Raw genomic sequence first — 16,175 nt, 5'->3', positions numbered from 1 at the left:
TGGAAGCCTAATGCTAGTAACTGAAAGCTGGCACTCCAACAGCCATGAATAAGAGAACCATGGGAACCATGAACTAGAGAGAAGCCAGCATGTTGAAATTGCCGTCACGCTTTATCTCTTCTCTGCCTTTTATGTCAAAGTGTAAAAGGTTAAATGTGTCACGCTTCGAAAACTGTGGTGACATACAAACCTTTCACATGTGGGGATCAAATTTAAACCTGTCACACATGTACCAATCTTCACGATGGCAGCAGGAAGCAGACAAGTCAACTGTGCACTGCACGGGGAAAACTGATTTCACGATTCAGCTTAGAAATCTCCATGGACAGAGTGAAGTTGCTTTGAGCAGGTAGAGACCACTGTGCTAATTTTGCTATTAAAACATTACATTATAAACTTTTAAGCAAATACAGCAGCAAATAACACAATTTTGTCAAATGAAGGAAGTCACTAGGATCAGCAGCAGGATTATATTACTGGAAGTTTCTTACTCTTTATGTGATTGTTTATGCCTTGTGCGTGTGTGTGTTCTCAGTGCTAGACCACAACAGACAGTTTAAGAATCGGCTAAGGTTTCAGACCACATCCTAGAGTCTTACCTAAGAATAACTAAATGGGTTTTATTGTGTGACTGTATATGTGCATGTGTGTGTCCTTCATTGTAATTCAACCTTGAGGGATGGCTGATGTCATCTGCATAACCGAGCTCTGAGAACAAAAAATGGGCAATATGCTGTTTTAGCTCAGTGTGTACAGTACAATACACTGCCACTGTTTCTTTCTTACTAGCTCTCTTCCTTTTACTCCCAGAACAGATGAAAGATGATCTGATAACAGCAGCAGTAAAGCTCAGCCTAATTTGTACGTGCTGTACAAACTAACCTGTCCTTGCCTGCTCCAGAGGCTACGAACACCCATCAAATTTTAGTTTCTTAAATAAAAATCAAGTGAAGGATGGCAGTTGAAAAGTGACATACCTCATGAGGAGGAAACATATCACCCAGAACAGCAGCGTGGCTCACTGGTTTTTAACAGATAACACTGGAGGTCTGTGGCTTATAAGAATAAGCTAAACCAAGTTGTGCATTGACATATGTTACAGAGGAGCACATGGCTCATTGTTGCTTTTAGACTTTCTTTGAAAATTTCACAAAACTGCCTCATTTAACCTCAGGTGAAGATGCACGTCACAAGAAAAGTAAAAATACTGCACTGTAATGTGGAAACTTATCTTCTACTGCACATGCTGTACATATCCTGACATTTCTCACCTAAAACATGCACCTAAAAATTGAATTTAAATGTTTATATTGATTGTGTTATAAAAATCATTGATCAAGTTGAAGTGAAGTTAGTTATGAAATAAGTGAATTTAACTTGAACTTTGTACTACAGGGAAAATATTACTCAAACAACTGTACCATGTTGAAATGTTTGTTGGGCTCCTGAAAACATCCAACATGTTACAATAATTACTTCTTAATTAATTTCTCCCTGTCCACAAAAATTCCCAGTGTGGCACAAAAAAGTTCTTTGTGCTAATCAAACACATGCAGTGGAATTGAGGGCTAAACCATCTGGCACATAAACATAAAACACAAAGATAAGTATAAACATGCATACCTATTGCAACTAAACAACATTAGATTCCACATTTTCACCCTACCTGCAAGGCAGAGTCCAAAGATGGTGAGAAGAACCAGGATGTAGAGGGAAATAATTGCGTACTTTATGGCTGAGAGGGAGCTCATGTGACCGCAGCACTGATCCTGCTTCCTGCGACGCTTCCCAGAACCTGCTGAAAACAGAAGAAAGCATTAGGACCAGAATTGAGGACAAATGTCCAAATAAAAAGTTTAAATATGTAAATATGCTAAAATACAGCATGTTTTCTTATAAATAAAGTATGAAGGTATTTGGCTTGAAAAAAAAAAAAAAAACACCTCATTGGTATTAATGGATGACAGGTAAGTAAACAGCAATGTATTATATATATTTCTTTGTTTACAGATATGCATACTGGTTTAAATTGGTCACATGTTGGTCAGTTTGACAGATAAACAGAAGACTGTTTCACAAAGTCTTAACGGTTGACATGTTAAATTGGTAAATGGTTAATATTATTCAAAGGCCAATGACACACAAGTTGCACAGATTCATGAAACAGAAACAACAGAACTCTCTTAAACACACTGACTAAGGAACTATTATTATAATTCATGTCACCACTTAACACGCCTCTTGGGGTGAACCATGATTGAGAATTTGTCTTAATAAAACAGACAAGGCACTGTTTATGTATGTTGGATGTGTTTTGTGTGTGTGTGTGTTCACAATAGACATCTTGGCAGCAAACGGGTTAAGCTGAGGCCTTTTGAGAGAATAAGTACTTGAGGTCAAGAGGATGAAATTATTTAGTAAGATCGTTCTAGTGGTATATCCTTCATTAGTCACAGAACAGGAATGACATATTACTTCACCAGTATTGTTTGCAAATAATTGTCCTTAACATTGTAAAACAAATGTCTGTTTTGCTGACAGTAAAGTAGTATTATCCATCCATCCATCTTCTATACCCGCTTTTTTCCTGAAAGCCAGGGTCACGGGGATCTGCTGGAGCCTATCCCAGCTCTCTCTCGGGTGGAAGGCAAGGGTAAAGTAGTATTATATTACCAAAATATTAAGATGTGCCTGGAGGTTATGGGGCAACAATAGCGACTACAAATGAAATATAAGGTGCAACATAAATGTTGAAATGTCTCTTATTTGACAGCTTGAGAAGTCCCATTACACTGACAAACAAATTTATAGCAATTTGTGGATCAATAGGTGCTTGATTTGAGATAGACAAAGACAGACTACTCATTGTCAGTCAGTTATCATTGATTTTGCAGGCTATGATGTTTAGCTGTTAGAGTTCATTGCAGAAGCTGCTTGGAAACTCTTTGTCTGGCAGACTTTGTTTTCATCTGACTTGTTTAATCCCAACTATACCAAATGCCTTTAAGTATGCACATAAAGACACACTCAATAATTCAAAGACCAGAACTAACATTTAAGGCTTAGTCTAGAGGTTCCAGGTAAAAAGCCAGTATTCTCATTGCTGATCCATGTAGAAAATGCTGGAAAAACAGAGTAGCATTGATGTTGTATTACAGGTTTTGTCAAGTTTAGCCTGAGTAGAACAGTATTAAAAACCAACCTGGTATTTCTACATGGTGGATGCCAACTGTAATGCAGAAAACACACTTAAGCGTAATAAGTGAGAATTATTCTAGATTACTTTCTGTAATGTGAATAACATATATTATATATTTTAACATGGCACATAAGGGTTGAGTGCCAACCTCTGAGTTTAATAAATTTCTCTATTCATCTAAAAAAAAAAAAAAAACCCTTCCAATTCCAATGAACAGCATTAACCAAGGTGTTTATGTGCTAATACTGCTAACGTCTCTTGAATGCTAAACACAATACACCTTCTGTGCCTACTAACAGTTGCCAAGCTACAGTAAGACTGTATTTAGAGAGGAGGTTTAGTAAATGGTCAGTTATCTACTACATGTGTCTGATAAAACTGAAATGCACTACAAATAATCAGACAATGAAATCATTTCAATACCAGTGGTTCCATCATGTATTTGGTAGACGCCACCACTCAAGACAAACTGTTTGCATTAAGAATAAGTGAAAGGAAAGAAGATAAACTGGACCAAAACTAAAGATCACTGTGGCCATGAGCATTATGATAAATATTACACTCCCTGGGATATTATGAAAGTTATGAGATTTTACCTTCCTGTGAACGATGATATTGGCTTGAGTCTGACTTTCAAATATAAACACTGATTCTGCATCGTGGTCTCCCAACAGCATGATTTCATTTGGACCATGACAGCCTGTCAGTGGACACTGGTGGATTGTTGCTGATGCACAAACACACACACACACACGCTCATTTCCCCTCTATGATGAAGAACACACACTTCTCCAGCATAAGACAAACACAGCTGGCTCAGATATGTGTGTGTCACATGGCTGGAATGTATAGAAACAAAACGAACTCCAAGCTAGTTTGTCTCCTAAATGAAAATCATGCTGAACTTTGAAACACATTTTAACGGAAGAGACAAAGCAACTACATGCTGTACAAACATCTTTATCAAAAACAGACTGGAAAATAAAACCTGCGGTCTGGAGCTTAATGAAGAAATGATCACATACTCTTCCATCTTCTAACTTGTTTCCAGCCTCAGTAGAAGACACGCACAAAAACTTTGAAAGTTTAGTTTAGTTTAAGATTGGTCAACTTTGTTGTTTCAAAAGTTAGATAAGAAGCTTGACACTACAGTTGCATCTGTATAATAAAGTTGGAGCCTGGCGACAGTAAGATTAATGTATATGCCCAATGCCGCTCTTGTCGAAACGCTCTCCAAGACTGCAGAGGCTTGTGCAACCTCAGTGGCCAAGTCTAGCAGGACCCTGTCTTCCAAGGCGGTCTCCCATCCATGTACTAACCAGGCCTGGCTCTGACGGATCAGAGAGTCAATATTCATTCACAACTGCAAAAACCTTTGGAAATCACATCATGTCTGTCTTGGGATGGTACTGTACACTGGACAAAGACAAGGAATTTAATAAGTCAAGGATTGGCAAACTTGGATATGCAACTAATTTCTGACCTATTTTGACCTATATTCTGGGTCTGTTTCATTCTATCAGGGTCATTGTGAGTCACAGTCTGTACATTTGGTGAAATTAGTGGATTTACAAAAATCAAGCATTGGCCTCTTAACTTCAGCTTGCCAAATGAAACACACATGGGGCTTAGCGAGTGTCAGAGTCCATAAAAGTCAGGCACTGTCTTTGTAATTAGCAGGTAATGGTGACAGTTTCCCCAGTTATTTCTTAAACTATAGAAACAAAGAAATCCCTGGTTTAAAGGTGCAATTCATTAAGTATATATTAATGTCATTTATCAACTGTAGTCAAGTGAGAGCATGGTGGAAAGTCTTTATACACACAACAGATTGCGACAGGGTGTGTTGCTGCAAGAGTTCATGACAGAAAACTCATTCTTTACCCAGTGTGTTTAACGCAAAATGCATACTGCCCATGTACCTGTGTGAATCTGTTTGCTCTTACAGAAACCTCCTGACTGCTTTATTTTGCTCTTCTGCTGTGCAGTGAAATAGCCTGCTCTATGGCCAGAAATATAATCTCTAATTTAATGAGGTGTGAAAATGTCAGAGGATTAGAAAAGTTTATAAGGACAGTCTTTCTGAAGTGTGAGGCCATTGTGCTCTTTCCATTAAAATGTCAACAAATTCTCCAGTTAATGTTCACCAAGTCTTTCCCACCAAGCTCACACAGCCCTGAGTTGCAACCTGAGAACACCAAAGCCAAATGTGGATCTCTCTCACACGCGCACACACACACACACACACACACACACACACACACACACACACACACACACACACACACACACACACACACACACACACACACACACACACACACACACACACACACACACGTTACTCCTGACTTTCATAGATGACTATAGCAAAAGGACATCCAGTGCCAAATGATGACCACATTGCCTCTGTGTGTCTGTCTGTGTCATAGGTTTCAATATTTGTATTTAATTTTCAAAAGATATTTAAATAGTTCAAAAACGAAAATATGAAAATTTAGGTTAAATGCTTATAATTTCTTTTACCTACTTAGAAGAACCTTGGTGCATAATCACCTATGTTCACCTCAGCTTTCTCTACAATTTGTATTATTCTTGCAGCAAGACAACATCACTGACTGTAAACTATGGTGTTACGTTTCTTATTGCGCCAGAAAATATGAGGACACAATAGGAACATGAAAACATAAAGTCAGTATGAAATAAACAAATCCAAAACTTCATAAAACTTTGATTCTTACCTTCATCACAAAGGTTGAGTTTTGATAAGTTGTGTCCATCGTAGCCCTCTTCATACATAGAGCCATTCTCTCTCTCTTCGTACGTACTCAGATACATGGCTTTGTTCTCCATCTCCACCTGATGGAAAACAACATCTACATGTGAGCCACTAAAAAAGACAGTTTCTCATTTACAAAACAAAAAGCAGTTACAGTGGAAATTTGAGAGACTATATAAAAAATATACAGATATCAGTTTTTTTGGTGTCTAAAGAGAAATGGAAATTGCTAAGATTTGGTGCTGTTGTTTAATAACCTTTGACTTTAGCATAGCAAGAAACACCCCAGCTAGTGTGTTTCTGCGGCTGCCCTCTAGTGTTGGAAAACAGGTTGGGAAGCTGTGAGCGCTCCGTCTCTGTTGCACTTGTCAGGCAGCACAAACACACAAAAATGTAGGTCCAAGCTAAACACACAGAAGGAAACCTGAAGAGTGAAAACACAAGACTGTGGACATCATTACAGAAGTGTGGGTTGTTGTTTTGCACCATTTGATTACTGTCTTTGAAGAAGATATTTTAGACAACTTACGAAAGAATGTGCATCAAACATTTTGGAAATGTCAGTCTTCTACCTTTCATACAAACTGATCATGCGGCGTGTGTGGGAGCACAGTGTAGATGTAGTAAAGAGCACATTTCACATGGAGTTTAAATGTCAGCCCTAATAGAAACAGTAACTGAACAAATAAAGCATACAGCTTCATGGTCATCTAATGATTCCACTCTGAAGTGTTTCTCTATGTTTGAGCTTTTAACCTATCTCTTTAAGCATGCACAGATACCCTGCACCAAAAGCTGCAACGTGTTCATGTATGAATTACGTTGCATTTGCATTGTGTATAAAGGATTCTTGTGTCTACAAGCTGCAACTGTTCCAATCAAGACAGTTATGACATTTCAGATTTTATCATTAAGTTGTCCATTAAATTTCTGCTGAATGTTGGTGTCATATAATAATGATATCTTCTAAAAACTCTTGTCATTGTAATCTTTGATTTAAGATTCCAAAACCTAGAAAGAACTTTATGATCCATTTTGGGTATAGCACCAAAGTTGTGTGAACCTCCTGCAACCGTAAGACTAGACTGGTAAACTGGTCAGTATTAGTATATTGCAGGTATGGTATTGGTACCGGGGCACACGTTAACCTATAAGTAAGCAGAACTTGCAACAGAGTAAAGGGATTTGAAGTTTGTTAGTATCCAATAACAGTCCGATTATATTTGATTCATAAAAAATAAGTAGCACAGAACTGTAGCTGTATCTAACACAGCTGTGATGAATGCTTCTCAACTACTTCAGCACATATGAATTATGAGAGGAGAAAAATGAAAAGTGTTTTATGGCAGGATTCCAACATGTCCTTGCAAAACTAGGGCCAAATGTGCACATAAATCTAATAAAAACATTTCCTGGGGGAGGAAAAGTGTCTCAGAAGCCACTCATCAACACGAGAAATGATTTTAAACACACAGTTGACAGTGTCATCCAACAGGTGCAGCCATGGCTGACTTATTGTTTACAGTCTGGTATAACTCAGCTTTTAATTAAATACAGACTGAAATTCACTTTTTTTTTTTTTTGGTCAAGAATGAATCACAGTCAACTGCTTTCTTTATGAACAACCTTCACTGGCTTTTGAACATTACTTCACAGCCATGCACCAGACTATTTACTCCTGAGTCCAATCCGTTCGCCCTTATAGTTTGGGCAGGGTTTCCCACGCTACACATGATGCAAACCAAATATGAAAAAAGTGAAAGGGAACACAAAACAAACAGACAAAACTCATGACAGAAAGGCTGTGTCAGACTCAGACATTTGAGGGATAAAATTAAATCTGATGCAGTCAGGAGTCAGTGGTTGTTAAAACTCCCACAAGCCCCAGCAGCAGATCTGTGAGTGTTTGACAAAGTCGTTAAAAAGCGCTCAATCTGGACTTTCTCATTACCAAGGGGATAGAGAGGTCAGATTGACATTTAGACTGAAGCTAGGCAGGAACCATTAGGGCTGCTAGGAGATCCCTCCAAACCCTCTGTACCCCTGCATATGTGTTTGTGTGTGTGACTGTGTCCACAGTCCGTGGGTGCATTCATGAGGTGAGTTATCTTCTAATTACATTGAGTTTGGTGGGATGTAATACTCTTTTAATCACACACTCAGTTGGACTCTGTCGGCGCCATCACAAGATGGTGGGAAAGCAAAACAGCCACTTTACAAAGCAAAGAGTCATCTCTGTATGCTCCCACAACCTCTACGGCTGTGGACAAAACAAAAGAAACACCCCATGGCATTTACAAAAGAAATCCAAATTTAAAAAAAAAAAAACAAACAAAAAAACTCATCTATAACATGTATAAGATTTAAATGGCTTGTAGGTTCACTCCATTTTCCACAACATCCTCCATGAGCAACAGCACTGACTATAAGTCTTGAAGCCACTCCCTACTAACTTCACATCTAACAAGGAGTCCTAAATCTACATACTCTGCCTCAGAAAGTCTTTTTCGTTAGTCTACATTGGCATCTGATTAAATACCCAAGAATCCTTTAATGCACAATATCAGTGGTTCGTCATATCACCTCAGGCCTCCTCTATCGCCAAAACTACTGTGAACACACCCTAATGGGAAGTGGATTTCTACTCTCCTCATCTCGCCAATGACTAGAGGCTTTCCTTTTCAGAACCCCATCCAATCATTACAAACAGTTCAAGATGCAACTTGACAAGAAGCCAAGAAAAAGAAAAGCTGCACCAGAGAACCAAACTTTGGTGTCCTGTTCTCTTAGAAAACCTCCTTTAAAATCCCACTGACATCTGTAACATCATCTTTAGTTACTGCTGTCAAGACTTCATTAATAATTTGACACACATTTTTTCAGCTGTTATATTGTTTGGTCCACTTGTGTGGTATGAACCTCCCCAGTGGAAGAGAAGTACATGATTTCACAGTTTATAATGACGTAAAAGCACTGAATTTGCTCACTCAGAGTCGCTCTAGTCAATGTTCTTATATTAACAATGGGTCAAATAACTGCATAATGAGAAAGGGTTCACTTGTAGTGACAAACCCAAAGAGAACTTTGAGTCTGCAGCTCTTTTCTGCCTTTCAGCTCATTGTTTTGGTTTTCAGCCACCATTTTAATTCATGTCATTCCTGCACATAGAAGACAACCACTTTCTTTTATTTTAAAAAAACAAAGCAGCTTGGATAACGTCAGTACACACTACCAAAGTTAGTGACTATCTAGTCACATTTAGAAGAAAAAGTCAGATAGTAGTAAGGAAGGATCTAAAAAGAGACAATATTGTCCTCACATTCACCAGCTGGAACATGCCTCCAAATGAATAAAAAAGTTTATCTACATCTGCTGGAGGTGTAAACACACAAGCATATTTTTAAAGCTACTTCTGACATACATTCTTTTGGTGAAGCTTTGACCATTTAGGAGACTGTGCAACAGCTCCACTCAGCTTCTTCACATTTAGTGAACAGAAAATGCACACGCAGGCAGAGAGTGACAGTTTGCTGAACAGAGAGCAAGACAGGAAACAATCATCTGGTCATGCATCTTAAGATTTTCCTTCAACAGAGCATCCGATTGTCTGCCAGGTCAAAGGGAAGCAGCGTGTGTGATCTATGCTGCCTGTGCAGCTATTGGACATAGGAAACTTGAAAGTAACACACAGGCGGAAAGTAAGAGCATCATCTTCAGGGGTGTGAATAACAAAAAGCTGACTCAATAGGGCGTAAAGAGGTCATGAGTTAAGGTAGGCTCACTGACCTGGTCTATGAAACACATTTATTGGAAAATCCTTAATACTCAGTGTCTTATACATTATTACCCAATATTACCCCTCACAAGTTGAAAGGAGGGGCTATTTAAAGCACCTTCCCTCTGTACACAAACAGGAGAACAGTAACCCTGTTTTCCTGGTTAACTGAAGCAAGAGATGCTTCACCCATGACCCCTAAAAAAAAACAAACAAAAAAAAAAAAACAACAAAGCAACAATTTTCTGCGGTTGAGTTAGAGTAAACGTGCATTTCCTGTCGTTCCGTGCTGAACCACACCGGTCTAATAAATAGCATGCAGTACCCAGATCAGCTGTTTTAACTCCTGCCATTTAACCTAATTGCAATAAAACTGTTAAAGATGTCAAACAGCGCAGCACCATAAAAGGTCAAAGTGTGACCCACAATGAACTCAACTAATAAATCATGCGGTGATTTTACAGGGCTGCTCACCACCAAACACATAACCTGCGCAACTAAACCGCGTCCCTATTTCATAAAGTATCATCTTTTTTTATTTTTATTTTGAAAAGCCATGACAGGTGCCACGAGTTTTAAAACAGGTGCAGACAAATGAGGATTTAAGCATGTAACGAAGCAGGTTTGAATTATTTGTCACACTAAGGTAAAAAAAAAAAAAAAATAAGAAGCAAACGCTTTTCTGTCTCACCTTATCAGTTGTCAAATTAAAAATAATAATAAGTATAATAATTACAGCTCCACGTTTCTCATAATTTCCCACAAAAAACTTCGTCTGGACGCGGTGACGCCAGGTTTCTCCTCGGTCAGTGTCATTCAAAGTGCGTCAAGTTTAAAGGAAGCGGCAGAGAAACGCGCCGCACCATGAGGCACCTCTGCAGTACAGACCAGGCTCATGTGGAGTAATATACCCACGACACCGTCATGTGACCTCCACAAAGCCCCAGCTCAGGTCTGCTCTGCCTGCCGAGCTGCTGCTGAAGAGGAGACTAAAAACTCTGCTCCACCTGCCGTGCACTGGCGCCCCCTGTTGGATACTAGTGGTAAAACACACACACACGCCGGTTTGTGTTGTTTTATTGACATTAGCGCTGCAGGAAAGAAAACAGGTGCTTGAAGGGGAGTCGGATACAAAATGAAACACATGTTTAAAAAGGAGCAGAAAACAATTAGTGTTTGTTCATAATTTACACGTGACGCGATGATGACGAATGGTGATGCCTTCAGGAACCCCTCGCAAATTCCTCGTTTCAACAATGTGCAACATAAATCCATCTCTAAGTTTATCTGGTCTAATGACGAAAATAACAAGTTTTAACAAAATTATAATTATGAATCTATTATGCTATTAGTGTATCAACAAATAAAGACTGGATCAATAAACAGTCAAACTGGGCCTCTAAGGCCCACGGTTTACTCTGCTACACAGTATCCTACTCATTTATATACATGACGAGGTCAGAATATTAGGAACACCTCTGAATATAATCCAGTCCAGTACAACACCGCTATGAACTTCATATGCTGCATAGCCTGCTGCTCTAGTGCTCCTGTAATGTGCAGTTTTTTTTCTTGTTTACTGTTTAGTTGCCGTATAATTGGACTTTTCGTCTAATATGCATGTGTCAATATTTATGACAGCACTTAAAGGCGTCATGCGAGTGCACAAGGTGAGGGGTGGAGCTGCCAAACGAACGTGCTTAATGTAAAACTTCCATGTCTTGAGCAGGTACAGAAAGAGTCGCCATTAATTTTTAACGATAACACAAACGCACCGGGGCGAAGGTAAATACAACTTTTCATTCAACAAACCTGCAGAAAGTCTGTGTTTATTTTATTCTGTTATCAATGTTTGATGTTGCTGCGACTGTATTGTACTGTAAACCACTGAAGGGCTTGTCCTGTGGGGTTGAGCTTTACGCCCAGTTCAAAATGTTATTGTTTTCTTTAGGATTATTTTACCAGCTCAGGGAGAAACTCCTGTATAATCCTTTAAATAAACGCAACTGATCCATTTTGGCAACAGCCTGTCTGATTTAGTCAAAATCTGACATTACCAGCTAGTTTGTCTGTTTACTTTGAGTTTTTATATCAGAATAAACAGCTGATCAGAGCTGTGAACATAGTGAATGTATCACTACAAAGCTTTAGATGATTTTTAAAAGAAAATCCGATTAGAGACCCAGCCTAAACTCTTTTATAAAGTCGGATCTGTTGAGCAGTTGCTACTTAGATCTAGTAAATACGGCAAAATTAAAACTTGATTCAAAAACAGTGTACTCCCGAAAGACACCACAAGGTGGCAGGATTACATTTTAGGGTGCATGAAAAATGACTGTACCCTGTGTTTTAATTGTGCATCCAGTTAGAACATGGGAGTTTAGTTTGATGTTGTTTGGTTTACTATGTGACATGAGAACAATCCCATTTGGACTCTGCATGTCTGTTGTTAAAATAAAACATTTCAGCACAGTCCATTGTTTTCAAGGTTTTACTTGTAAATGTGTGTGAGGATGTGAGTGTTCAGCTGTTTCTAGTGAGGTTTAGGTTGGTATGGATGTCACAGTATTAGGGCCCTGAGACTCAGGGTCCAGAAACTAGTGTAGAAAAATGTTCAAATTGGACCATTTTTTTCCATTTCTATCCATTTTTTTGCTGTCACATTTATACAGGAAGAAAAGTAGACATCTATCTAACGCTGTGGTTATAAGCTGTGGGTGGAAAAAGTGTTAAGATTTTTCTTAACACCTTTGCAAACTCACACAATGATATTATTGCACTGACGTCTGATTGCAGCATCAGGGAGCATCACGATGCACATTGTTCTTATCAATTGTTGCATAAAATAAAGTTAAAGAAAAGAAAAGTAACAGAACTGCCCACTCCATAACTTCAGCTTCTCTGCCCTGAGGCTTAATAAAACTGTCAAACTTAGAAGCAGAAGGTGGCAGCAGAAGCAGATATTGAGAGAAGTGGAGTGTAGCAGCAAGTGAAAAACATTTCTGTGAGGTTAATAGCATTTAAAGCATTGCCGTTCACATGTCAAATGTGTTTAATTTTAAAGCATCAATATGGATTTAGGCCTAAATATAAGTTAATGAGTTGGTATTCAATAAAGTGAGGGTTGAGATATAAAAAAAAATCTACCACACAATCATTAAGTGATACAAAAAGCCAATTTTGTGCTTTTCTTTTTACTGCATATTACATTTGTTTACAAGTCCTGGTTTAGCTGTAACTGGGCAGTGTGAACATAAATGAAATGGTTCACTGGTAATAAGACAAGCTGTATATTTGCCCACTTTACGCCCCTGCTGATGTAGACCCTTTGGGGTCCAGTTTGGGAGCTGAATACTTTAAGAAATTTGGTTCTCAGGCATAAAAACAGCATTATAGACAACAGTAAGATTTTCTTTACTCCCAGCTCACCCTGACTCTGAAAGGGAGTTTCCCCTGTCTCCCTGCTCCAGTGTAAAGGTCTTCACTCTCTGTATGTCAATTACTCTGCTGGGACCTCGTTACAGCCCTGGCCAATCACGCATCCCTCTTAATTAACACAGGAAATTACATTTCTGTATTTATAACCCAATAACTAGACTGGCCTGCTGAAAAGGTCACATCAACAGTTTAGCAGTTTTCGCCCTATAGCAGTGCAGCCCAGGAGGATATGGCTGGGAGGAAAGCCAAATAAGCTGGAGGCATAAAAGCAACTTAAAAAAAAAAAAAAAAAACACAGCAGAACTTTTTTGACCTCTGAGCGTTGGAGTTGGTTGATTTCACCTTGCTGTAGAGAAATCCCTCAGCCATGCTCAGCTATTTGTCATAATGTTCAGGAGGTTGTCGAACTTAATCACTGGAAAATAGGCTTATACTGAGTAAGCAGGTGTCACAACATGAGAAGAAACTTTAGCCCATAACATCAAATATTAGGACAATATGACATTTCCTTATGTTTGAGGATCTAGCACAGACAACAGTGTCCCCAGTTAACGTGCCTGCAGCACAATGCCAAGAGCAGCTGCAGAAGGACGACTGCACAGTTACAGTGATGGTGGCTATAAATTCCTTAGCTCATATTCTGGTCTGATGAACGTTAATTATAGGTGCATTTTTAATAACATGCTGTTGTTGTTGAAATAACCTTTATTCAGCCTATATTTTTTTATTCTTGGCAAGATTTTCTGTTTTCAACAGTTTATATAGAGGAAACAATAAACTCATAAAAAAAAAATACAGAAATAAGAATCAAGTTATAATAAATTCAAATTATGCTTTAAAATTTACATGTTGCTTCAGCCTTAAAGGTTACTGGCAGCACTTTTCTCCTGTCACGGTGACAAGGGCCTAAACATTTGGCTAAAATCCACTGTTTAACACGTGTCTCTCCACAACAGTTTTTCTATGTGTAACTTTTCAGTGTGTGGCTGATGTGGCTGCAGGGTGATGGGCCTGTCGAAGCGTGTGTCGTCCTGGTCGGTGGAGGAAGTGTTGGAGTGGATGCAGAAACGGTATCCAGCCCACATGAGCACACTCCAAAAAGCCATCATTAAACACGCTATATCAGGTACAACTCATAAATTAAATTCAGCTTGATTTATAAGCATGTATTTTATATGAGAGGATACATACATCAAAAAGATATTGACTTTTTTAGTTTTTATTGATAGAATTTGTTTTAAAATTTTCTGTAAATAATTGTAAATTAATGACTGGAGAATTGTGAAAATATGCTATGGTTGTTTACTTCGCTTTGAGCATTTCTGATTCACACTCAATGCACAGTGAATTTGTGAACGAACCTGCAGGCCGTGCATTGCTGAGATTAAAAGATCATCATCTGGAGGTTCTCGGGGTGGTAGCTGAGGAGCAGCAGCAGGAAATTTCACAGGACCTCCTTCTTCTCAGAGTTCAGGAAGAAATCGATGAACTCGGTGACATCTGCTCTGGTGAGAATCCCAATAACCGTAGCTTCAGGCTGCAGCTGAGCTGTAGCTATAAAAGTACATTTTTTGACAACTTTACACTCAAACAGCAAAACAAAACTTAGTGGTGGTGAGGACCAACATATGCGCAGGAAGTCGTGCATGGCTTTACTGGAAATTATTTATTCTCTTGCAAACTTCAGCACTAACTTTTGAATTCTTGTGGCATTTGTCTTAAATGACAGAAACCAGCTGCTAACTTCTATTTTATTTGTTCTCTTTTCTGCTCTCCAGAGTGTTTTTCACCATAACAGAAATGCAGCTTGCTGTTTTGTTTTCCATCTATTCATCCATCCATGCGAAGGAGAGACAAAGGTGGGAGTGATGGAAAACATTGAGAAAAGTGAGGAGACATAAGAATCGATGAGGAATGAAGAGAGAAAGAAACCCATTTCCCGTGTGAAATCTGACCTGTGCAGATGGATGAGATTAGTTTTTGTCTGAGTGTCTTTTTCTGATCCCTACTGTCCATTAGTCTGTGTCTGTTGTTCTCTCTGTAGTGAGGCTTTACTCCATTGTAGCACGGTAAAAAATACTATATTTGCATAAAATATGATGTGCTGATGCTGGAAAGCTCCCATCACTACGTTGTACAGTATTCATTTCCTTAATGACATCAATGACAGAAAATTATACTTGGGTAACGTTTTTCACCTACACAGGAGTCGAATGACAAATCTCAAAATATCAGGCCAATTAAAGAACTGTCAGTTATGTCACTGAACGGAGGAAAAGCTAAATTAGAAACAACCATTAAATTGTGAAAATCATCAAATGAAGGTCATACAATGTATGTGCACATCTGAGAGATGGGGTTGTTCTACAATTTTTTAGCTCTCAGGAAGTATGCAGAAAAACAGAGACTGAATACTGGACAGTCATACAACATCCACTCATTTCATTCTGGATTTGTTGCTGTTTTATTTTAGATAATTTCAGCTCATTACATCTGGTCCCTGGTTCCTGGAAAGATTGATAATTTAATGCAAATGGTCCTAAAACTTTCAGACATTTTTTTTTAATACAAAATCCTCTTTGATAACCACTGCACATTTGTATTAGGTAAAAGGTTATGTCTATTTCTGAATATTTTTCATGGTACTGCTACATTATAGTTGCTTGAATTAAAATTGCTGCTTTCACAACAAAATGCTGCCTGCTGGGTTTTTTTTTTTTCTTTTTTAAGTCTCAAACTCCAGATGTCCTACTTTCAGTGTAATAATCAGTTATTTGTACGTCAGCTTTTTGCCTTTACAGCTGCAATTTCATGCATCAGTCCTGTTTTCAGCTGCGACTCTGTTCTTGTTTATGAGACAGACCACTGTTAAAGACCTATGAGTCCTAACTAAAACTAATAGTTAGAAAAGATAACGCTCATGTGTACATCGCAAAGCAACAAAGGATGAACAATAAATATTTGATCACATTTCGTCATAACGT

The 16,175-nt window shown here is 38.5% G+C and overlaps 2 protein-coding genes across 4 annotated transcripts in view; one reads left to right on the top strand and one right to left on the bottom strand.

The window, feature by feature from the left end:
- The window catches only part of scara5 (scavenger receptor class A, member 5 (putative)), a 58,954-nt gene extending 48,266 nt beyond the window's left edge, over positions 1 to 10,688 (bottom strand). The window contains exons 1-3 of one of the 3 annotated variants that reach the window (XM_026318697.2): positions 10,445 to 10,688; positions 5,941 to 6,058; positions 1,667 to 1,798 (exon numbers count right to left, since the gene is read on the bottom strand). In XM_026318697.2, coding sequence (XP_026174482.1) covers positions 1,667 to 1,798; positions 5,941 to 6,052 — 244 coding nt within the window. In that variant the 5' untranslated portion in view covers positions 6,053 to 6,058; positions 10,445 to 10,688. The remainder of the gene's footprint in view (positions 1 to 1,666; positions 1,799 to 5,940; positions 6,059 to 10,444) is intronic. The other 2 variants (XM_026318696.2, XM_026318695.2) reach the window with 2 other exon arrangements.
- A 747-nt stretch (positions 10,689 to 11,435) lies between these two features.
- On the top strand, positions 11,436 to 15,579 carry LOC113136893 (sterile alpha motif domain-containing protein 12-like). Its single transcript, XM_026318007.1, has 4 exons — positions 11,436 to 11,538; positions 14,193 to 14,317; positions 14,559 to 14,699; positions 14,970 to 15,579. The coding sequence occupies exons 2-4, from the start codon at positions 14,197 to 14,199 to the stop codon at positions 14,984 to 14,986; spliced, it is 279 nt and encodes a 92-aa protein (XP_026173792.1). The 5' UTR covers positions 11,436 to 11,538; positions 14,193 to 14,196; the 3' UTR covers positions 14,987 to 15,579.
- Positions 15,580 to 16,175: the final 596 nt, after the last annotated feature.

The sequence above is a fragment of the Mastacembelus armatus genome, chromosome 24 (assembly GCF_900324485.2).
Source record: "Mastacembelus armatus chromosome 24, fMasArm1.2, whole genome shotgun sequence".
Taxonomy (NCBI): Eukaryota; Metazoa; Chordata; class Actinopteri; order Synbranchiformes; family Mastacembelidae; genus Mastacembelus; species Mastacembelus armatus.
The sequence above is the reverse complement of the archived record's forward strand: the minus strand, read 5'-3'. Positions and strand labels throughout refer to the sequence as shown.

Coding starts and splice junctions, on each gene's coding strand:
- LOC113136893 (XM_026318007.1), top strand. CDS start 14,197: ATGGGCCTGTCGAAGCGTGTGTCGTCCTGGTCGGTGGAGGAAGTGTTG. Junction 14,318..14,558: donor CATTAAACACGCTATATCAG/GTACAACTCATA, acceptor ACGAACCTGCAG/GCCGTGCATTGCTGAGATTA.